Source organism: Manis pentadactyla, chromosome 3 (genome assembly GCF_030020395.1).
Source record: "Manis pentadactyla isolate mManPen7 chromosome 3, mManPen7.hap1, whole genome shotgun sequence".
Lineage (NCBI taxonomy): Eukaryota > Metazoa > Chordata > Mammalia > Pholidota > Manidae > Manis > Manis pentadactyla.
Window position 1 is genome coordinate 190,710,455 of NC_080021.1, and position 24,401 is coordinate 190,734,855.

General features: G+C 37.9%; 2 protein-coding genes across 12 annotated transcripts in view; one reads left to right on the plus strand and one right to left on the minus strand.

Moving 5' to 3' along the window:
- STX17 (syntaxin 17) overlaps positions 1-24,401 on the plus strand; it is a 107,935-nt gene that overhangs the window by 70,746 nt on the left and 12,788 nt on the right. For 4 of the 9 annotated variants that reach the window (XR_005025432.2, XR_005025435.2, XR_008996568.1 and 1 more), the window contains exons 5-11: positions 2,002-2,111; positions 2,189-2,239; positions 9,318-9,404; positions 10,170-10,404; positions 17,291-17,371; positions 17,784-19,825; positions 21,232-23,400. Coding sequence is in view for 2 of the 9 variants with exons in the window: in XM_036888439.2 (XP_036744334.1) it covers positions 2,002-2,111; positions 2,189-2,239; positions 9,318-9,404; positions 10,170-10,404; positions 17,291-17,371; positions 21,232-21,266 (599 nt within the window). In the remaining 7 variants the exon portion in view is untranslated. Of the gene's footprint in view, positions 1-2,001; positions 2,112-2,188; positions 2,240-9,317; positions 9,405-10,169; positions 16,767-17,290; positions 17,372-17,783; positions 19,826-21,231; positions 23,401-24,401 lie in introns of those variants that run through there. The other 5 variants (XR_005025436.2, XR_005025438.2, XR_005025439.2 and 2 more) reach the window with 4 other exon arrangements.
- ERP44 (endoplasmic reticulum protein 44) overlaps positions 23,307-24,401 on the minus strand; it is a 91,852-nt gene continuing 90,757 nt past the window's right edge. For all 3 annotated transcript variants that reach the window (XM_036888436.2, XM_036888437.2, XM_057498889.1), the window contains one exon: positions 23,307-23,844. In XM_036888436.2, coding sequence (XP_036744331.1) covers positions 23,743-23,844 — 102 coding nt within the window. In that variant the 3' untranslated portion in view covers positions 23,307-23,742. The remainder of the gene's footprint in view (positions 23,845-24,401) is intronic.

The window sequence follows — 24,401 nt, forward strand, 5'->3', positions numbered from 1 at the left end:
CCTAATAAAGACCACCTTCTTAACAAATCTGCCCCATCAGCTGCACATACCATACCACGCTGGGTCAGACACCACCTCCATCTTGAAAGTCTCAAAATACTGTATGTATCTGTATTTATTTATCTAGATATCAGTGCACCCTCTTACTGTTTTAGGATTATCTCTTTGTATGTCTAACTCATCTAGAATATAAATTCCTTGAGAGCAGCTGTTTTGTATTACCCACTTTTTTATCCCTTGTACCCAACACAGTGCACAAAGGGTGCTCAGAAAATATTGAAGTGATAAGTGTTTTGAGCTTGAAGTAAGAATGACAAAGTAGACCTTCATATCTCCTTTCCATTCTGTTGCCACATCCTAGAGCATAACATAATCATTTTGCATCAGACACATTGCAAAGCCTCCTAACTGGTTTTTCACTGTATTTGTTTTTTTCCTACCTTTTAACTCCATTCTTAATCTCTTTGTCACACTACAGCTATGGTTCCCTTTCCAAATCTGAAATCTGATTATAGCACCCTCCAGCTTCCTGAGAGTCTCCAACTTCTTTTAATAGGTCCATATAGATCTTATGAGAAGGACAAAACTCTTGTACATCATTTACAATGCCATGAGTAGTATCACCTTACATTTCCAGCTTCAACCTTAGCCTTCTGTTGTCATAATCTATGCTTCAGCCATACTGAATTCTCTTCAGTTCCCAAATACGCACATATTATTTTCCCCAACCTGAATATTCTGCTTCTTCCTCCACCCTTGTTCCACTTCACCTGTGTTTCTGTTCACCCTCAGGCTTCAGCTTTAGCACCTTCTTGGACTACTCTCCCTCCCACTAGTCTAGGTTAGATAACTCTCTTCTGTGCTCACACAGCATTCCATACTTACCATACCCTAGTTCTTACCAGACTGTACTGAAATGCCTGTTAACATGTCTGTATCACACATGACATAGGACGCTCCATTAATAAGAGCAGCAGTGGCAGTGGCCAAAGTAGTGCCTTTTTATTAACTCACTTATAGTTGATATATAAGCCAGGCACAGTGCAAAGTAAGTGTCCCCTTATTTTACAAAGGAGGGAAGTAAGTCAAAGAGATGAAATATATTCCCAAGTCAAAATTCTGATAAATAGCCAAACCAGGGTTCTAACCCAAGTCTTTCTGACTAGGCCCATACTCCTAACCACTATACGGCGTTGACTCCTTGAAACCATTTCTATGGTTAACAATTGCATCCCCACACTTCAACACATTGGTTGGCATATAGTAGACATTTTATATTAGTTTAATGACTGAATAATTGGTAAAACTAATACAAGGAAATGAGAAAGACTTGAAGATGGAGTTGGAGGCATAAGTTAATTCACCATCATAGCAGTGTTTAGTGCAAAAAGCTTTAGTGCATTGATCAGACTTTTTAAAACTCAGAAAAGATATAGAAGCAATGGAGGTACAGGCCAGAAAAATGACTCTGAGGAGAAAAGTGATAATGTACAAAAAGGTATATATGGTAAGAGGTGCTAGTTTGATGACAAATTTATTGTTACCAAAAATGACTGATTTTCATTGCTAAAAACAGCACTTCCTACTTTTAACACCTTGTGAATCTGATATTTATTACTAAAATAATCAAAAAATTAATGATGTAACAATGGAAAGTGTTAAACCTATTTCTATTGGGTATCTTTTTGTGGAACATTGGCCAAATAGAATAGTTCCCCTTTGGTGTTTCTTCTATATCTACCTCTAGTTATTCAGATTGGGAGGATAGTATTTGTAGCCATTTTTTTTAGATAACTTTGTGGAATAATTAAAGAAAAAATGTTAACTAACCTGGGAACAATCTGCCTATAGATAAATCTATTTTTATAGTATAGTCAACTTACTTGTGACCTGAATTCAATTAGTAAGCATTTTACATGTCCATTGTTTTATGGAATTGATTCATGCTACCACCTTTTAACAAAGCAAATAAACTCTAAACTTGAGGCTATGTTCATCTAGGAACATTTCATACTGCTGAAGCTGATCCTCAGAGTATGACTCAGATACATGCATTGCCTGAAATTCCTCGAGATCAAAATGCTGCAGAATCCTGGGAAACCTTAGAAGCGGTATGTTAAAAATTCTTTTCTTTTTGGTAGCTGTGAAGCATAAAAAAAGTAACTTCGTCTTTCTCTCTCTTTTTAAGGACTTAATTGAACTTAGCCAACTGGTCACTGATTTCTCTCTCCTAGTAAATGTAAGTATATAACTGTTTTTGGCTCAGAGATGTTTGACTGATAGGATAAGAGGCTTTTATCAATCTCTAGGCTTTTGATTAAAATTTTAAAAGATGTTAAAATTTTTAAGACTGGTATTGAGCCATGGATAGAAGAAGTCTGACTGTCCTCAAATTCCAAATCAATTAAATAAACTTTCATTAAGTGCTTGTTAATGAAACATACTGTGTTAGATCTTTAGCAGTGGAGGTCTGAAAAGGTTGGATATAGAAATAAATGAAGCCTGCTCTCCACCTTCAAGGACTTACAGTAGGTGGAGATAAGCTTGGGCCCTGGAAGCTGAAATTTCAAGCCTTATTATTAAATGTAAAAACAAGGTATGAAGAGAATCAGCTCCAAGGAAAAGACTAATTCCAAGGGAAGGAGGCAGGGGTTGTGAGGTTTAAGAAGCATTAAGGATAGCTTCACAAGATAGGTCACATTTGCTTGAGTGTATTGTAAAGTGTCTACAGGTGGGGTTGAGGGGGTGCATTTGAAAACAGCTGAACAAAGACATGTAGTAGAGAAGTGTATGGCCTTTCAGGAATGACAAGTACGAGTGATGTAACCAAAGCTAAGGTACCACAGACAAAGCAAGGAGGGTAGGGCCAGATTGAGATGCCATTGAAGGCCATACCAAAGAATTTGAACTTTACTTTGTAGGCATTAGGAGCCATAGAGCTTTTGAGGAGGTTAGAGTGATGTGTTCCAGTCTGGGCTTCAGAAAAATTACTGTTATCAGTGTGAATAATGGCCTTGGAGAGGGAGAGATTATAGGTGGGACGACTAGTTAGGAACCAGTTGCAGGAGTTTTCACCAAGAACAATGGCAGTACAAGTATAAACATAAAGGATAGCTAAGAGGTATTTCTGGGGTAGACTTGATAGAAACTGGAGGAAGATGGAAGAGTCAAAGATAAGAAGCAAGTCTTTATTTTGCATAATTGGGTAGCCAGTGATATTGATAACATAGATTAGAGAACATAAAGTAGATTTTGCGGGAAAGATAGATGTTGTTATTATTTTTCTAAATTATTCTTATTTTGCCTTCCCAGGAATTACATAAAGGTTGAATGTATGAATATGTGTGTATATACATATGTATGCACATACAGGAGCAAATCTGTTTCTGCTCATGCTTCTGTCTAGGTTTAGTTCTTTGTTCTTGATCAAACCATGATTTGGGGGTTGTCCATCTTTGAATTTCGGTTCCCCTGGCATCTGGCTTTAAATTGTAAGTCCCTAGATCACTCGATTTTAGGATTAGAACTGGAAGAGACCTAAGAGGTCAACTAACCTGATCTTTTTACTCTTGCCCCAGCTTCTCGGTCGGTGGCGGTTGCCTCTTTCTGGAGAGTTACGGTGCGGGGTTGCTCCATACTTCAGCCTTTCCGTTTAGCAGGCTCTAATTCACACAAGTTCTTCCTCATGATAAAGTAAACTCTGCCCTGTAGTAACTTCCCTCTGGTACTTTTGCCCTCTGAAGCCAAATACTGAGCAAGTTTTGTCTTTTCCATATAAAGTTTTGAACTTTTTAAGAGCAACATTATCCTTTATTACCCTACCCCACCTCACCATATTTTCTTCTCTTAATTAACCCTTGGTTCTATAATGTGTTCTTCCTAGAATATGATTTCTAGGCTTTTCAGTACTAGCCCATTACTCTGCTTGTTTTCTTGTTTGTGGATTTTTTCTTGAAAGCTAATGCCTAAAGTTGAATACAGTAAATTGTTTAAAGCATTTTCCTTTTCTGATGTCTCCAAAGCAGAAGAAGCAAAATGTTGGCAATACCTGGATTAGATATTTGTATAATCTGGTAAGATATTTGCATGTTTAATAGGGAATGATGCAATAAGAATACCAAAATATTTGTTTTCAGAATAAAAATTATTCAATTATTATAACTTATAATCTCTAATCTAATGCAGTTTGTAAAATCTATACATGTATGGTTACACAAATATATACTTTTGTCAAAAGTCATCAATATGTACACATTAAAATTTATACGTTGTACATAAATTATACCTCAGTAAAGTTGATTTAAAAATACAGATAAACATGTGCAAAATTCTTCTCATGCAAGTCAAATACATTTCCCTTCCAATTGGATAGGGTCATGAAAGGAAGCTTAAGGGTTTGTGGCCATTTAACAGTTATATATCTGATTAGGTTAAGTAAGCAGCTCCTAGCCACTTATCTAAGGAAGGTTCATGCAGGAAAACTTTGGCTATAGCCATAGCTCTATACAAATGTCCTATTTATAATAATTTATGTAAGTACATGAGACAGAATGCTATTGGCAAAAGCTCAAAGGAGAACCCCTGATTACTATTCCCAGGGTGACTGAGTTCTCATGACCACATATGTGGTCAAGGATTTATAGAGGATCCGTTTAGGCACCAAATGACTGACCAGAGTGACCACATCCACTCATTATCATCACATGGACATGATAGTATCTAGGCAAATTAGCCATGTATTTTTAAAGCAATTTCTATGTGCGTAGTACCATGATAAGCTCAACAAGGAACAGAGAATAGTATAAAAAATGAATCTATAGGATAGTTGTGATAGTTGCACAACATTGTGAATGTACTTACTGCCACTGCATTGCACACTTAAAGATGGTCAACATTATAAATTTTATGTATATTTTTACCACAATTAAAAAAGAACCTAAAAAGCCATTGAGAGATCCTGGTACGGTCCAATAGATGTTAATAAATTAATATCTCCTAGGTACCTGCTTCATTTTTCTTCAACCTTTTTTGCTGTGAGTGACCTCTTCTCTTCTCTTCTCTTCTCTTGTAACTGTTGAACCACGTCAAGGGGAATTAAGAGCTCTGGGCCAGTTGCTCCACAGCATGTCACCCTTGCTGTTAGTCCAGTTTTTTCTATACCTTTTGCCTTATTCCCTATGGCTTTTATAATCCAGTTTTACTTTGGAAGCATGAAAAACTGGGTTGTAATGAATTAGATCAGATTCCTCTATTTATTGCTCATGTGACTTTCAGGGTGTTATCTGACAACAATGAGCTCTGTAAAATTGATGGGAGGACTAAATGAGACAATGTCTGTTACTTCCTATCCCCTTTCCCTTCCACTGACACCAGCTGCATTCCTGCTTTTGTAACTCCCTTGTCTGATTCCCTCTTTGGCTCCTTGCTTAGAATTCCACTTTTGCCACCACCATTATCTTTAGACATTTTAGTACTATAATTCCTACAGTCCCTTTCCTATTGCTGAATCATATCCCCTAGTGTCAACATCGTACTTATCTACTCTACTTATTGCCTACTCTAGGCCAACATAATCCTGTACTCTGCCTGTAGACAATAGTGTGTATGTTTGTTTCTGTGCTTTGCTGTGTATATGACGGAGTCTGACTAAGGTTTATAGATTACATAGCTTTGGAGTTCAGAACCAGTATATCACAAAGTTATCTGGACTGGTCAAGATCTAAGACTGTAGCTGCCCTTGAGAGCTGGCTGGAATTTAGAGAGTCAGGAATAAAGGAAAATTAGCTTCTTGAAGAAATCCATAGTTCCCAGCACATTAATAAAACTGCACAACTACTAGGAAGACTCTCCAAAGGAGGGCATTTTTATGGATGCAAATTGATTTAGGGATGGATTTGTTGAACGCATGATACGGAGAGTGCTGGGCCCCCAAGTGTCCACAAAAGGCATTCGAGGGAAGAACAATTCCTCAATAGTTTTTACTTCAAATATCCAAATTGCATTCTACTTAATAAATCATATTTTCTTCAGAATTTTAGGTGCTTGTAAATTTGCTCATTAAGATCAGTTATTTTCTCAGGCAGATAATTCAGTGTTTCTTAAAATGAAATCCCTAGACATTTTCTTAAGAATCTTTTGAGAATTCTTTTCCTTTAAAAAAGGAGAAACACTGCAGTGTCCTGCATAAATGGTTTAAGTCATTATTAATGGGATGCTGAGAAGATACATCAAGTGCCAAAGTATAAAGTGTCAGGAAGGGAGCTGAAAGATTATCAGATGTGGGAGGCCCAGGCAGATGAAAGCAAACATAAGCTAATCAGAAACAGAAAGAGGAAGTTGGTAGAGAGAAGTGAGGAGTCTTGGGTGTTGGGCTTCACAGATAGAAAATTGATTCAAAGAAGGAAACAGAAAATGGTGGAAAAGCTTGCTTCCATTGCTGTAAGGAGCTTGGTTTCCAGTACTGGGAAGGTTGTTTATGTATGTTTGACCTAGCATAAGGAGCCAAGGCTGTAGGGGACAAATGGTTACCAGATTCAGCTCTGGATGGAATCTAGTTTGGCATTCTATGGACAGTGATAGACAACTCAAGCATCGGTTTGCTGCCTAATGTAATTATCACGTTACTGAGTCCTTCTTACTTAAGAAGCAGAATTTGGAGATATGAGCAAAGTTTGGGAATCAAACCAAGCAAAATAGGGGAAGAAGAAGGCAGGTCTGCACAACTGAGGGCTGACTGTTGATCCCAGGATAGAGGCTGGCACACCCTGTCCCTTATCGCCATACTCATGTTTAAGCGAGCTCCCTGAGGTGAGTGAATAAGTACTTATAGGTTTCATTACTCCTAAAGGTGAGACAGGCCTCATCAAGTGCTGGAAATCATTAAATTAATTTTAAGTTTCACCAAAAAAAAAAAAAAGTCATAGAGCTGCAGTATCCAACTTTTTTAGAAAAGAGGATTAAATAATATTTTCCCAAGGCCTTGAGATCACACTTGTGGTATAGAGATGACAGTAATCCTGTCAGCCTCCACCTCCTTGATGGAATTATTTTAGGGCTAAGATAAAAGAGACACATTGGCTACTTTCTCTCTGCCCCTCAACTCATTAAGATCTGGAGGTTGATGAAGAGTTTTACACCTGTGCTCTATCTGCTAACATAGACTTTCTCAGGCAAGAATGAGTGTTGGGGATGTCCCAAACAGAAACAATAGGGCATCAGGAATCCAAACAAGCTGGATAAGGACTGCCACTTAGGCATCTATGGGTTGGAAAAAGAAGGCTAACATTAAAGAAGTTTTATTGTCTGAAGAAAGTAAAAACTGAATGAATGAATGCTAGGAGAGATCTACTATTTGGTGCCCTAGAATTTTCAGCCACCTAGGATAGGGGAAAGTTTAATAAGTTTTTTAATAGAAAAAAGGGAGTTCCAAGCTTTCTTGGGAAGATCCTGATGACTTGTCCTATTTTCCCCTCATACTCTACAGACACTTTCTCATTTTATCCTCACTTCAACTCTTTGTGGTATAAGTATCATTATCCTCACTTGACAGATGAGAATACTGACACTTAAATAATTTGTCCAAGGGCACACAGTGGTAGTGCTGGGATTTGAACATAGGACGCCTGACCAAAGGTTGTGCCCTTAATCCTGTCATGATATGTATACTTGTGATTTTTAACGTGCAAGAACCATGGACATGCAGCATCAGCATCACCGAGGAACTCATTAGAAGGGCAGATTCTTAGGTCTCACCCCAAGCTGACTGCATCAGAAACTGGGGGTGGGAGCCAGCACTCTGTGTTTAAAGAAGTCCTCCAGGTGGTTCTGGCACAACTCAAGTGTGGGAACCACTCTTGTATTTGCCTCTGACAGAGATGTTAGAAGGAAAAGTGATAAGTGACTTTTTTTAGGGGTTGTGTTAGAGATGTCAGGATAGTGATGGAGACTATTAGGAATGAAGGGGTACCGTCAAAGGTCTAATGGAAAAAGTACATACTTGGTTTATGAGAAGGGAATGAATGTCAATAATGCTGATAGAAAGCATCTGTGGGAAAAAAATTAGCTGTGTTGTCTGGATTTCATGTTCTCAAATGAAATGATGATTGGAATTAGTAGACTGTTAGCTAGATCCACTTCAGTATAATGAAGAGGTCAGTTATATAAGGGCAATCAAATAACTTCAGGATTAAAGTTGAATTATTTCACAGTCATTCTAGCAGTTGGCATTTAGCTGGAATCAAATAAGGATTCTCTTCTTTTTTTTCTGTGAATTAAAAAACTACTCTATATATTGAAGTGATAGTGTTTACATGGGTTTATACATTTGTCCGAACTCATCATATTATACCTTAAATGGATGCAGAATTTATTCTGTGTAAATTCTGTCTAAATAAAGTTGCTTAAAAGTGGGAATGTGTCCCTGGAATAAATAACGAGTTCCTGTCAGTGGAGGTGTTTGAGCAGAGGTTCAGTAACCACTTGTCAGAAACATTGTAGGGAGGCTTCACCCATCTGAGGGGAAAATAGTAGTCAACGACCTAAATATTCCTTCTAGCCAGAGAGTCCATGAGTCACAGTTTCTTCTGTGTCAGTGCAGATGTTGCCATTTTATGTAGAATGCTTTATTAATATATTTGATCTGAAACATTTTAACTTATGAGTTTAAAATGTATTAAACTGTACAGGTGTGAAACACAGGACAGTAAATTCATTCACTGCTCCCTATTGCATATCACAAGTGGAAAGACTACAATGGTAGATCAAACTATATTGTATTCTTATTCCTAAGATACAGTAATTGTATTTACTGGATCCAAGGGCTTTTTTCACTCCTAAGGCAAATTTGCCTGTTGTAAGCTGAATCTTCGAATATTAGGAAGGTCTTTCTGTTTAATTTTGTTGTTGTTTTTTTCATCAACCCCAATCAAATAACTTCAGGATTAAAGTTGAATTATTTCACAGTCATTCTAGCAGTTGGCATTTAGCTGGAATACAAATGCTTGTCTCGATTTTTTTTTTCTCCTGGAAGTAGAGTCATTTGGAGAATAATATGTTTGTATGTTTGAATGAATTTTAGTGTGAGATGCTTTTTCCTATAAAGGTGCCGCCCTTTTATTACCTAATACTTAAGTAAACCTCTTTTTTTCAGACAAGCGAATTTATACTTTCGACATGGTTTATCAGATGCTATTAATGAACTGCTATTAAGACTGCAAGGCTGCAATACAAGGGCCCTGATTACAGGAATTAAAATAGTGTGTATTGGCAGACTGCTGCTCCCCAGCAGGAACGCTCACTCATAATTCCTTTGCATCTAGTCTCAGCAGGAGAAGATTGACAGCATTGAAGACCATGTCAACAGAGCTGCTGTGAATGTTGAAGAGGGAACCAAAAACTTGGGGAAGGTAAGATTCTGCTCCTGCTGACAAATCAATGGCACTCTGGCTCCCAGGAATCTCTAGTATTAACCCAATTGATCTGCTCTCTTTAATGTTGAGGGAGCCAGCAATTAAGGAAATAAGGAAGAAATGACACAAAGGTAGTGCCAGAAATCAGTGGCAGTTATAATATTCTACTCTGAGATTCATTCTGCCGGGAGAGAAATTTTTTCAGAGAGATGATAAACCAAGCCCCACTATAAGGCATTTGGCTGTACAGGGAAATATTTGCAGAGGTTCAGGGAGAGAAATAGACGGGGTTGCCAGAAACCAGTAGGGCCAAAAGTGTAAGATGTAACAGCCCTCATGAAGTGGGAACATCTATTTTCCAGATAATGTTGCTTTTAACCCCAGGTACACAGCACAGAATTATTTCTGTACAACAAAAGCTGTGGGGATATCTGTGGCTACTGAAACTATTTAAATAAGCCTGTTGGATAGTTAGTGGATTGATTCTTTTGCAAGTAAAACCAATTTGTAGCAGTCTACTCTTTGTAGCTCATTCCTCTAAGCTCTGAGATCTGGAGAAATTGTAGTACCTGTAGAATACTTTGTCCTTTTCTCTACCCATGGCCCTCCTACCCCCCAACCCCACTACAATCTCTAAGGTTAATTATGTGCCAAGAGTCAACGTGGCATTGCCAGGAGTAATGAGAGGAAAATGCACATCACCACAGGCAGATATTCTCAACTCAATTTCTAAATTGAATTTTTTTTTTTCTTTTTTTACAGGCTGCAAAGTACAAGCTGGCAGCTCTGCCTGTGGCAGGTGCACTCATTGGAGGAGTAGTGGGGGGTCCGATTGGCCTCCTCGCAGGCTTCAAAGTGGCAGGAATTGCAGCTGCACTTGGTGGTGGGGTGTTGGGCTTCACAGGTGGAAAATTGATACAAAGAAGGAAACAGAAAATGATGGAAAAGCTTGTTTCCAGCTGTCCAGATCTTCCCAGCCAGACTGATAAAAAATGCAGTTAAGAACCAAACTTCAGCATTATTGGTGCCAACATGTCTATCCTAATAAGGACCTTTGCTGCTGTTGGACACTGTCAGTTTTTGGAACATGTTTATGTTAAGATAGTGGCTATAGACCCTCAAGTGGGGTTGACCTGTGATAAGTGGATATATTTTGTTGTTTGCCGGGTGTTAATGGAGATGTTACAGGTTGAGGAGCCTGGGCTGAGGGTGTATAATGTTTGTCAAGTAAAGTTTAAAGACTACCAGGGAGCAGATTTTCTGCTGCAGATGTGAAAACTGAACCATAACTTTGATAAGGACATGAAATGTGTGGTCATGTTGGGTTATAGAGGAATGGTTTCTTCCATTTCTTCCATAACCCTGACTTAGATATCCTCAGGCTAGGCATATTCTAAAATATGCTAATTTATCTTCTAAATATAGGAGATTATTTAGGCCTGTTAGCAAAAAAAAGAATGTGGAGTTCAGGAGCCTTTCTTATCTAATAGGGAAATCAGAATCTAGTGAGGAGCATAGGTGAACTACGTAATGGAGTCCATTTGGCAAACCCTATTGCAGCCTGGTCTACCTGTATCTTCTGGTGAAGGATACGACTGGTATAAGAAAATGGAAAGAGAGACCCAACTTCTCTTTCAAATATGTTCATTTATGAAACTTTCTTCTTTTCTGAACCCTTCCTTCTGCCTCTCTTTAAATAAAGAATACAGAATCCGAAGGGTTAGGAAGTCTTATAAGCCAGTCAGCGAGCTTGCTCGGTCAGCCTGTCTCTTAACACCTCCAGGATCTAGTTCCCTCTGCCTTCCCTCCCTTGTAATTCTGAGAAGTTCTTTGAATTCTACCTAGGTGTAATGAGGACTTTTCTCATAATCTGCTTTCTTGTATCTCCCACCTCTGTTCATCCTTTCCTATAACCTCTAAGTAAAAAGAAAAAGAAGGAAGGAAAAAGAACAGAAAAAGAAAAGATAAAGAAATCTCCAAATATTTCCAACATTGTTAGAGTTTGAGATAAAAAATAAATGGGGCGGACATACCAGATTATTTCTTGGGGCATCTTCCAGTTTCAAGGGCTGGTGTACCTGCCACACAGGGCATCTCTGGACCCTAAGTCTTTTCCTCTGACCCTTGGGGGAGATAAGAACTAGTTTTCTACCTCACTTGTGTTGCTACCATCCTTTTCACCAGGCTTGGCAGTCTCCTGTGCTTTCCTTCTCTCTTCACAGCTGCTATTTCTTCCCAAGAATGGCATTTTTGCTTGCCTTTTCTCACATACAAGATGATGGACAAAGCTAGTGCCAAGACTCAGTCCTGATGAAGGATTTGTGGTGCTAATCTCAACACTTGACATTAACAGCAATCATAGCCCAGCCCAGCCAAATGTCTATCTTAAATAGCAAGATGATTTAAATTTAGAAAAAGGAATTTAAGATTACAGGCAGCCTCATCCTGTATCCCCAACTCATCTGAAATAGGAAGGAACCACCTTTTGCCTTACTCTTTGCTCTTTTTCTGAGGACAGAGGAGTGGGGACCTGCACCACAGAAGGTGTGAGCTATCTCTGCTCAGGAGCCAAACATTCATCAGGCAGTTCAGTGATTTATCAGTTCTCTCTTGCTGAGTTTACTCTTAATAACTTTTATTGATTGCTACCTTTTACTTCTGTATCTGAGAAGACCTTTCTCTTTGATACTCTTTTGACTCTCACCAACAAATTACAATGAGAGAGCACCATTTCTTACTGTCATTAAATAACTGGAAAATAGAATTATTGTTACCTGCTGACTTGTATCTTTAATATATTACCAGGAAGGAAGTACTTTGAATAAGTGTCAGATTATGACCCACAATTTGATACTGGGTACCTGTAAGGTTGGGATAATTTTTGAAGTCCAGCTTTTTTCTATTTTCTGATTCTTGTTGTCCCTTTAACACAGGGTGTTCAAACCAGAATGAGGATCCAATTCACCTGGGGTGTTATTTAAAACAAAGTTCCAAAACTTTAGTCCTGTGGGTGATTCTAGTAATGGCCAATCTGCCCTGTTCAGCTAAAATTATAAATATAAGATAAAGTTACACCAAGATTCAGGCATATCATTTAATTCTGTAATTTCTAATGTTCTGCCCTTCAGCATGGTCTAATCTTTATAACTGTATATTATTCCTACTCTGCCAACTCAAAATTGGCTATGCTTTTTTTAGCTCACCATTTTAACAGCACTAGGCACTCATTACCACTATCAGGTTGGTTTTACATCAGGACCTGAAGGAGAGAAGAGGTCTGTAATTGAAGCTTATATTTTGTTTGGGGATCTCGTGTTTACTAAAGCCAGTGGGAGACACCATTGTATGTGTTCATATAGGCCTTTGATTTTTACTACTCATCAAGATTGGAATATTACTCTAGCAGTCTTCATGTTTAGGCAAGTTACAGAGCTTTTAAAAATTTTTATAATTTAAAGTTATTTAGAAATTGTGTTTAATATCCTGATAATAGAACCTAATAGCCAACTTTTTGTAGAAATTTCTAGAAGTGTTTAATCAACTTGATTATAAATGGTATAAACCTCTAAACATTAAAATATTTTGAAGTATAAAGTAGTCCGTATGACACAGCCAATCTTAAAATTCTGTTTAATGCCCTCCAGTATCACATTAAGTTCATCTTCTCTATGATTCATGTCTTATTTTTACTCCAACAAGTTAGAAGGTAAAGATCACCTTAAGTTCTTAAAATTTATAGAGGCTCATTTGGATAAAGGCAGCCCTCCTAAAGATTTTTTTGATATAATAATCTGAGAACTTCTCTGTAGAGACTTTGAAACTTTTTGGTTGTAAACCAGAGTAAAAAAATGCACTTATGTCAAAACTTAGCATATGCATAAATGGAACAACACTTATTGTTTCGGTTTTTAAAACATGCTGGTTGCAACCTACTAAATTTATTTCATAATCTCCATGGGTTGCAACCCTTAGTTTGAAAATAAAAACACACTTATAGAAGAACTGATATTTATTGAATATGTTCTAGTTGCCAGGCACTTCACTAGGCATTTTACAGGTACAATAAATGAGTCTCAGGGAAGTTAAATAATTTGCAGAGGGTTGTTCAACTACAAAAGGGTGAAGCCAGAATCCTAGGTTTGTTGAACTACAAAAACTTCTATTACTCTCATATTATACTGCTTCTATATATAAAATGGATGTGAGTCATTCATTTATACTTTTTTTTTTTTAATCTCTTTCATGAAGTGTCTGGCAGCCTCAGTTTTTAACAATAGCCAATACCTTCTGGTGAATTTAGTCCTTAGATTATAAAATTAAAACTGTTCCCATTTTACCCATACATCCTACAAACTTCTTTATATTCTTGATAATACTCATGGGTTAGAGCCATCACTTAAACAGTGCTTTTTATATTTAATTAAAAATATAAACTCTAATGTTTTTTTAAAACAAATCTCTCATAACTATCAAATCAAATGATTATTATCTTTAAAATAGTACCCTTGGGAAGCCATGCACTTAGTATAGTGATGCTAGTATTGCTTGGAACATTTTTTAAACTCTTCTTTTGGAAATGCCTCCAGAGACATTTTGCAAATCACATAAAAATGCCATCTCAGTGTTTATTAGTCACAGACTATGTACTCTTTTGTCCTTATGACCCCTCCTCCCTTCCTCAGTTTTGCTTTTCTTCTGCTTGCTTAGTTCTCCTACCCACCGATGCTGGAGCCCGTAACCGAAGGATTCTCAGATAGGGGTATGCTGGCCAGAGTTCCTGGAGCAAGAACTTTTAGGTCAGACTGAAGCTGAGTGCTGTAAAAGGAGAATCCCAGGAGTCCAAAACCCTTCCTCTGTGGGTTGCCTACCTGCCTGTAAGTGCCATAACTGGTTTGCCCAGGAGTAAGGATTGAATACTGGTAATACCATCACAGGAAGTTGAGGAAACCTGAGATATAAATACATAGCATGCAACATTTTTCTCCAGTGAAAGTACAGAAACCAAACCAAGCCATGTTTTAGTTAACTTTAAAATTGAAAGGTCTTCCTCAGGGTCCCCTTTGCCCTTCATTGCTGCCATATGAAATCTTTTGTGGGGAAAATGAAAAAAAGCCTGGGGAGAAGTTCTCCTGTGAAATGGGACATTTTTTTTCTCTTGTAAAAAAAAAAGTACAACATGGCTGTGGCTCTTAAGTACTTATGAATGTTAGACAATGTTCTTAAGTAGTCAGAGGCCTAATAAAAGGGCAGCTTCCTGCCAGCCTAAATGAACATAAACAGTTCAGGTTCTGTTTGTATTTTTTATTAACACTACATTTTGTTTCTAACAGTGGTTCTCACTGTTTATATTCAGTAATTTGACACTTTTACAGAGAAACTTCTTCGGTATTGTCAATAATCAATGGTAAAAGTTCTACATGTTACCCATATCGCTGTCATCAAAGAAAATTATTTGAGGGGTCAAGAAATACATCTGTGCAATATTAACAAAAGAAATAAATTGAAATAAAAATGTAAAAAGTGTCAAAGGCAAATAATTTGCCCAAAATCAAAGCCAGTTAGCACAAAAGCTAGAATTATAACCGTCATCTAAAATAAAATTCTCGAAGTAATTTAACTGAGTGTTTTGTTACGCCATGTCAAGCATGCCGAGGCTTGTGGTCCTCCAGACCAGCTTTAGCATTCCAAATCAGGCAGTAGCTACAGTGGAAAGAGAATTGGATGGGGAAATCAGGAGATCAGATTCTAGTTTTGGCTTTGTCTCCTGTAATGAGCATTTTGTCAGGGATGGCTGCCTTCTGTTCCAGCCAGAGATTCCCCAACCATAAACCTTAGTGGTGACCAACTTGGCATCCTCCATTCTTTATATCTGTCCTCTCACTGGGTCCTCTCAATTCTCTGAATGATAGTTGCATCTATTCTAAATTGTATTCATGGTCATCACTCTAGTACAGACTACTACCTCACACCTAACTCATCTCCACTAACTTTAAGCCATTCCTCCCATCATTGCTGCAGGAAGGAGAACCAGGTCTGCTGAAATCTTTTCTGTGGCTCCCAGTGAATGCCTGATAAAGTTCAAATCCCTTAGGTTGGCATTCACGGCCTTCCATATTTTGTCCCCAGCTTTATCTCTTCAAACTCACTGCTTGCCATCTGACAATGCCACTGAAAATCAGATAGTCCGCAAAAATGATTTTATGGTTTTGCTCTGGTGAAGGTGTGACCTAGTAATGAGCTCTGCTTATATTTTTCCAGACTAAAATAATTAATGTAATAATAGAATTTGTGAAACTAGTCAGCTGAGATTTTTTAAGCTCTTGAACAAGCCTAAAAGTTATTTTCTAAGGAAAAGAAATACTGTGTTCTTCCAGAAGAAACTGCATTCAATTTCTTAACCTCCAGAACAATCTCAGGCTTGTCACCTGTGCACCTGAAAGACAAAGCATGAGGAGTTTTCTTCTGCAGCATAGATACTCCAGCCTTGAATGGGCCATTGTCCATCTCCTGTGAGAAGCTTGACTTATAAATATTTGAGAAAAATACTCAATAGTACGTTACCCATACATTTCTCAAGTACTTGAGATTTTCTTGTATTAAGGTTAGTCACTAAAAAGATGTTTACCTGAATTAAGCCCCCTACAGATATTTTCCATTTTATTGTTAAACTCTTGGTGTTAGCGAGGGTCAGCACAAGAAAAAGTCCAATGATGAGAATTTCTACAAATTCTGTAAAGCTTCCTGAATTCACTTATGTTGCTGAGTGGTGCCTGTATAAGGAAACATGCAATAAAGTCACTCATTCAACATTTAACTGAATGCCTGTTGTGTGTTTGAGCGCCAAGGCCATACATAGAGAAATATTAGATCTATAGAATCTACCTTTGCACACCATCCCAGTTAATGAATTTAGATACCTAAAGCAAGGAAATGACAGTAAAGTGTGTACATACCCTCAGGGAGGACTGAACAAAGTAACATGAGGGTACAGAATGGACTGACTAGCTCTGCCTGGAAAAGAAGGGGAAGGCTCTGTGAAGCAGGGTATTTGAGCAGTCAGTGCCCTGAAGAATGTGACTGACTAAAGTAGGACTTGTGGGCTTTCAAGCGGCAGAGGAATTGCATGTACAAAGGGTTCAAATCATGAGAGGGCATAGTGTGCTTAGAGAAAACCAAGGAATTACATACTTTGAATGATGACGCTGGGTAGATGTAAAATACTAGAGTGATTTTATATATTCTTTGTTTAAAGGAATTAATATATTGCTTTGTATCAGATAAGACAGTTATACCTCTTGGAGTTCTTCATTTTTGCCCTTGTTCCAGAGAAGTTAGTAATAAACCTCACATTTGCCTGGGTTCTTGGTGTATTTGGCAATTTGCTTTCCTTTCCCACATGTAAGAAATTATTTGTGCTTTCTTGCCTCTCTACTGTGAAATCCCCTACATAATATTGAATGCCTGCTTTCTTTCTATCCTCCCATTCATTCCATGAATATTTATTGAAACCCACTGAGAAGTCATGAAATTTACCTTTTAATGTCTAAGACCTTCATGCTCCAGTTTTCCGCCTCTAAATGAATATTTCTTGACCACTGCAATTCAGTGGCTCCCTTTTTTATTGGTGGTGGTGTGATCTCCTAACTAGATTATAAACTTCTCTCAGGGCAGGTACCATCTCCTCTGCTTCTTGGAGTATTCCATGGCATGAGGTTTAGTGAGGAGAAGGGGAAGAAACTACACACTCGCTACTCCCAGATGATAAGTGAGGAGGTCATGCATGTGCATTCCACCATCTTTCAGGGATATGTACTGAAATGTGAACAAGCTTTCTAAGATATGCTGCACCTGTGCTCATTACTCACTTTTGTATATTAACATAGGAATGAATGATGCAACAGAAGAAATCTGGAAAACATCTCTAGGACTTGGAAGTCATGAATTGAAAATTTCAGAATTTGGAGGTAAAGATATTTCTCTTTCCAATTAAGTCATGACTTGTAAGAGAGGATGTAGGACCTGCATCACTGAAGATATGATTTGAAAAAAATGGGTTTATCTTCTGTTTTACCATAGGATTGGTGGAGTCAGAATAGTAGGGACCCAAGAACGATTTACAATCTGATGGCCGAGTGTTGTAGAGTAGCAGCAGGAATTTAATTGCTCTGCCAGGCAAGCGGAGGTTGGAATTAGGCAAGGATAGGACTGAAGTTAAGAGGTATGCATTTGACAGGATTTGAACCACGGTTTCTAATACTCAGGTTCATGTCCTTATTCCAGCAAATAGTCTCTCAGTGAGTTGAAAGGAATGAAAGGAATAAAGTGCTTGGTACTTACTAATCCTCCACAGATGTTCGTTCCTTCTTTCCTCTCTAGGTTTAATTGTTCATAACAGATTGCTGCTTATTTATCTGGGTTAGGGTGTGAGTCAGAAAACTCAGGACTTCTTAGCCTTCCCCTCCTTGCGTCTCCCCTTCCACATGGGTACCTTGGCCGTCTTCCAGGGTGGTCATGAAGATTAAAATAAATGATACATGTAAAGTGCCTAGAATGGTGCCTGACTTATAGTAACTGTACAAATCTTAGTTCCTATTATTATTATTGTAATCATTACTATTATTTTTTCCCAAAGCCTAAAGGAAAGGCACATGAATTAAAAAGTATCATGTACCTACATAATAATATTAGGGAGACATCTAAACTGAGATCAGACTTGATAAAAATACCAAAAATTCTTAAAATGATTTTTTTTAAAAGCTGTTAAGAAGGTGATAGTAATGACAGATACCTGGTAGAAGGTGAATCTTTTTCATCTCTATTGAGAATGATAGCCAAACATGAAAATGTGTGAGATCTGGTTAGGAGTAGGGTGACCATACATTCCAGTTTCTAGGACAGTCTTGATTTATATCTGTTGTCCTGGAGAAATTATTACTAATGCTCCCTTTCATTCTCAAATGTCCTGGTTTGAATGAAAAAATTACATGCTCACCCTGGCTAGAAGGGCAATGAAGACAAATGTGGAGTTCAAAAAAAAAAAGGCATGTGTTGTTTAAAAGAATTTACCATTTCCAGGCTCATATAAAGACATCATAAGGCCAGTGGGAAATGTAGATGTAAAGTACTACCAGTAATCTTTGTGGAATCAGGAAACAAGGAGCCAGAGCACTAAGCTTGCGCTGAAGTCTTATTTGTTAAGGGGTAAAGTTGGATTACAGAAGCCACAGACCAGAGAATTTACCTTCTAATTCTAGAAAATTCCTGAAATGGACCATTACACCATGTCTCAATCAGAAAGCCATGCACATTATGAAGACGTGAGGAATCGGTAAGTCGGGGTAGGTGTTCTGTTTCCTCACTGTGCATAGCCAGGGGCGCCCTGCTTTAGGCCCCTTCCCAATCATAGTACGTATGATTGATCTAATCCCACCTTGGCAAGTTTACCCACAGCATCAAGAGAGTGGGCGTACGACTCCCTCCCTGGCACTCATCCAACAAGCAAGCACAGGACAGCACAGCAAGTCCAGGACCTACCTGAGTGGCCCTGAGTTGGGAGAGAAGCAACCAGTGGCGTACCTGGCAGCAGTTTGCTGTTACAATAGAGAATAATGACAGCCTGTATTAATATAATTCTCGCGGAGGGAAAAAGGAGCCTGTTTAGGAAAGAGTAACTCTTTCTGTTCCTAAAACCCCACTTCCCGTAGGAAGGCTCCCGGGGCCCCCACGGCTGTACACACACATCCTTACCCCTGTGGTTAGCTCTCAGCATAGCACCTACAACGTTCTGTTATGATCATGTTTCTACTTATTTTGCTCCTTCACTCAATTTTGAGCTCCATGACAAGTAGAAGCAATCTCTTGTTCACTGTTGTATCCTCAGCCTGGCAATAGTAGATAAAAAATGTATGGTGTTTTGTAAATCACACATCGTATTTTGTCAGCTCACTAGTCTCTTCTCCCACAAGGCTATGACTAAGCAGATCTACCTCACAGAAAACCTGTAGCCTTCATGGGCAAGTCCCCAGCACCTCTGCAGACTGCATTATCCAAGAGGGCACTCCAAGTGTCATTCTGATAGTTACGTATCTCTGAGTTGATTTACGATTTCATTCTAGGCTTCAACTTTCAGGACTCCATATCCAATTTAGGATATAGGATTAAAGGTGACTAGACATCAGATACTTGGGATTCACAGTTGAGCCGCAGAGCCTATTCTGGTTATGGTGATGCTTTGTTCCTTATTCATTCATTTGTTCATTATTTATTATGTGATTTGGCCTTTTTTTTTTTCATCAAGATTTATTGATCACTTACAGTGCTCTAGGTTTCCAGGAATATAAAGATAGAGGAATCCCTGCTCCCAGGGCATTCACGTGGTGATAAGGAAAAGTTACACTTCCAACTTCGTATTAGACTGGGTAGGTACATAAAGAGCTGTGGACCATGGGGGTGATAATTGTCCTGGGCATAGAAGGAATTTACTAGGCAATATAGGGGAAGGGGAAAGGGAAGGGAAGGAGGCAATTTTAGAGAAGCAGTTTGTAAGCTGCACTTTTTCTCTTGCAGTGACTCCAGAACTTAACTAAGGATAGGCCAGCCCTTTCCCAATGTGCTCTGGCAGTTCAACTAAAGGCTGGGTTTGAGTATTCAACACATGGATTCAGATACCTTCCCATTCTGACTCAAGTACAACTAAATCTAAAAATTAACTTTAAAACTAGAAATGCTTGTAACTCTGATATGAAGTGAGTAAAATGTTCACAATATGATTTTATAAATTGAATTAGCAAAAAGTCTCAAATATAGAAATATTTTATAAATATAGTTTTATTACTTGGAAATACATACAAAAATTCAAACACATCTAAAAAAGTTGCCAAGCAGAGGTCCGATCCAACTTTTAATTAACACACAAAACAATTATATTCCACATAAGACAATTTTAATCCTGAAACAACTTGTCTTCAGGGTCTTTAAATAATGGGCTTTAAAATTGTTTTATTCTTTACACCTATTTAAATCTTCCCTCAAATATAGACTACTAACATTTCAGTTTGGCTCATGAGATGTTCTATTTACAAAAATAGCTAATGCCATTTAACCCAAAATTTTGAAAATTGGAATACTCTTTGTCCATTTCCATCCTTGTCACTTTGTTCTCCGTGGTTTCTCAAAAAAACCTAATAGCTGCTAACAAAAGCATTTGCAATTTCTAGCAGCTCTCAGGGATGCCAAAGTCGGGACTTAAGGTCCTGAAATTATTTAATTGTGGCAAGATTTTACTTCTCATTTTTGTGGTTTTTGTCATCTTGTGTCCAGCCAGACCAAATCTCCTTGTCAGAGAAAATAAAAATTGAGTTATTCTGCTTTTCCTGATTGTTAACCCATTATACTTCTTTATCCATTCTTTTTGCCCTTTTTTTTTTTAATGCATTCTTGGCAATTGTTGTATTTTTTGCAAACTTAAGCTCATTCTGAGCTTTAACATTTTAAACACTATTTCTATTTCACTCTCCTTTTTTTGACCTTTACTATACAAGTTTTCCCTTCCTTTGTATGTGATCTCTGACTTCAGCAGAGAATTCTCTGTGAGATGCTTTAGATGCCCATTCTCTAACATCCTTTCTAGATTCATTTAACTTTTTTTTTAAGTTCAGAATTTCATCTAAAGAAAATTTTCATTCTTTCATGGTCCCTCTCTCACTACTAGAACAATTTTTGAAAAACTAGAAAAGGTAATGGGCTGATAAACACAAGGGACTGCTTCTCATTTTGATTTTGTGACTCAGTTGTGTTCTCAGTCTTACATCCCCTCTCTCCACAGCTGACAAGCCTGAGGCCCAGAGTAGGATTGGATAAAGTGAGAAGACTTCACCTGTAATAGTCTGTTTCATGGTTCAGAGGGGAGGAATTCGAAATTGTGAGTTCCAGATGACTGAAGTTCTCTCTGTACATCTAGCTGGTGACAAATCCCTATGGTATCTACATCTTTGCTGTCTCTGCTGTTAATGTCCTCGGTCTGGCCATTCTCCTCTGCTGGACTCATTTTATCATACCTACAACCTGTTGCCCCAGTATTCTTTCTCAAACTTGAACATACTTCCCTGTTTAAAAAAAAAATCTGTTGATGTATCTCTACTGCAAGAGCCAGCACAAGGCCCTTAGTGCGCCATACAAGGCCCTGTACAATCAGTTCCCGTGTCTTTCTCCAACTTCCTTTCTCATTTCCCTAGCCACAGGCCTCCTCCTCCCACCCAACCCTCTCCATGCACTAGCCCTATGGCAAGAACGTGTTTTTTCTCATGCATTTTGCTGTTTTACACTTGATCTTGTTAATGACTCTGTATAAAATTGTGCACCAAGTCCTATGAGTACAAAGCGCTTCAGGGCTACAAAAATTACCAAGGTCACTTTGCATTTGATGATCACTACTAGGTATTCAGAAATGCTAGACACTGGAGATATAGCCATAAAATTCAGTATCCTTGCCCTCAATGGCTGCACAGTCTAGAGAAGACAATGATAGTGGCAGGGTTAGAGCCTGAGTCCCAATATGCATAAATGCTAAACATCACAGCCCCAAATCCACTCACTTTTTAAATAGCCACTCATTATCTTAGATCACACTGAACATGTACTACTTGAGCCCTTTTTCCTAACTACTCTCAAGCCAGCTCTCTGCAACCCAATACTTCAGTGTTATCTTTTACTTTTTTGAAAGCCACTTACAGGACTATAGATTTATTATAGCCAAAATGCATATGCTGCTTTTGGTTTTGTGCTAGCTTATTGAATGTTTGTGAATTTTTATTCTGAGTGCCTCAGATTTGGTCCATCCTCTGACCTGAAGGCTACAATTCTAATTTAAAAGTTATTAATTAAAAGCAATGAAGAGAACAGAATTCAGGCCCAACCTTTAGGGAGCTCTGTCCTGCTTTTCCAGTTCTAACAACCCTGTAGAATATACGAAACATGCCCCTTATCACTTATTAACAACACCTATTCTGAATGAAATGATGGGTTTCATGTATAAGAATCCTAGGCTGATTTTTTTAAAATAAAAATCATTAAATATCCATTATAAATATTCACTTTATTTTAAAAGAATTGGAAGATGTTACATATATTACATACTACATATAATGGCACATATCAGCCTTTTGAGCTTAAAAATAATCTGTCCCCAAATTGGGATTGACTTAGACTCCAAGTATAAAATGACTCTTGGCCTATAGCACCAACCCAGGCCCAGAGGAAAGTCATTTTTGAACCTGTCCCCTGGCATTGGGCTTCCTGATATGACACTGAGGGTCTTCTCCCTCTGGTTTTGTTCCCTGGCAGTAATGAAGCCTGGCACAGGGACCCATTTGACTGTACACTGCAAGCCTAGGGAATCTAGAGAGAACAGGTCCTCTAACAATTTTACAATGGAAAAAAAAGTATGTGCCTTATTGTCTTTTTGATCTATTCAACTATAACAAGACTCTACGAGACAGAAGGTTACAATTATTTTAATACAATTTCTCTGCAGGTTTTTGTCTTTGGAAAATGAAGTGTCATGATAGGAGGAAGCTTAAAAGTCACCTAGTTCAATAATACTGGTAATCTGCTCCACTAGTATTTCCCTTTCCCAGATTTAGGTGTAATTCAAAATTTTAAATGCCATCCATGCCACTTTTTGTTAGACAAACACACAAATTTAACAACACTTTTCTTTTTCTTATTCTTAAGGAAGGACAGTTCTGCCAAATGTTGTGGCTGTGGCATTCCTCTTCTTCTTCATAGTATAAGTTACATATTAAGAATTCAAAAAAAATACCACTATGGAATTTTCATAAGCAATATCTGACCAATCAGTAAAACACAGTACACAGTGTGAAAATTTTAATTTATTCCCCCCCCCCCGCAAAGTATCCAGAATATATACCCCCTTAGCTTTGAGAAATGTGATAATGAAAATATCAACAGAACTGATTATATGCAAAGAAAAGCACATACTACACAGGAAATATCCCTTAGTCCTCCCTAACCTAGCAGTGCAAGTTAATGGTATGCTTCTGGTCACCTTCCACTTGAGTTATAAAAATTTTACAGGACAGATTTAAAGCAAAGATAGGCCTCTGATTTTTTTTTTTAACCTAGCAGATTTTTAAAAAGAGGCTATATTTAATGACAATGCATTTTGAGTCAGGGGGAGAAAAAAAATTAAAAACACAAAACTTCTTTCAGTTTATTCAAAATAAAAATACACATAGAATTATGAAAATATAGGTTTACTATTTCCACCACGTAAGTTGATGCTGCTGTTTGAAAGGCTTGCAAATTGTCTGAGTTTTTAAAGCTCATCTCGATCCCTCAATAAAGTATACCTATATTCACTGGGTGCTAGTTTCTGGAAGGAGCTCTCAGGTGGACTGCTTGCTACATCTTGGACTTGCTATAAGAGAAAGAATAGAACATTTTTATATCAATATATTTTATGGAGTTATAATATTTTAATAAGAGTATTAAATGGATGATAGTTACCCTGTAATTATTTGCTTAATAATAAAAGATAGCTAACTAGATGCCAAAACCAAGAGTTAAGATTGAAATCTTGGTTTCCCCATTTCAAATGCCCTTACTCAGATTCTCCAGGGCACAGCTGCCACAGAGCCATCAACCATGCATGTGTTGACAGTTCCCGAAGTGTGGTGCAAGGAAACAGAATACTCGACACCTGGGTGCTTTCCTAGACTATTCTGTAGAAGCAGCACAACCCTGACTAAGTGGGCTCAAGCCCTTCCTGCTAAGAGAATTGAAAGCATCTACTCTGTAAATAATCTACAGTACCAAAGTAGGAAAATAATTGCTCTCACTGAGCAATTACCTGGATGCCAAAAGTTATCAAAACTAGTTGACATGAGGAAAACAAATACTTCAATGCTACAAGAAATTAATTTCTGTAGTATTTTACTTGTAAATCAACAGCAGACAAAAATATACAATGGAACT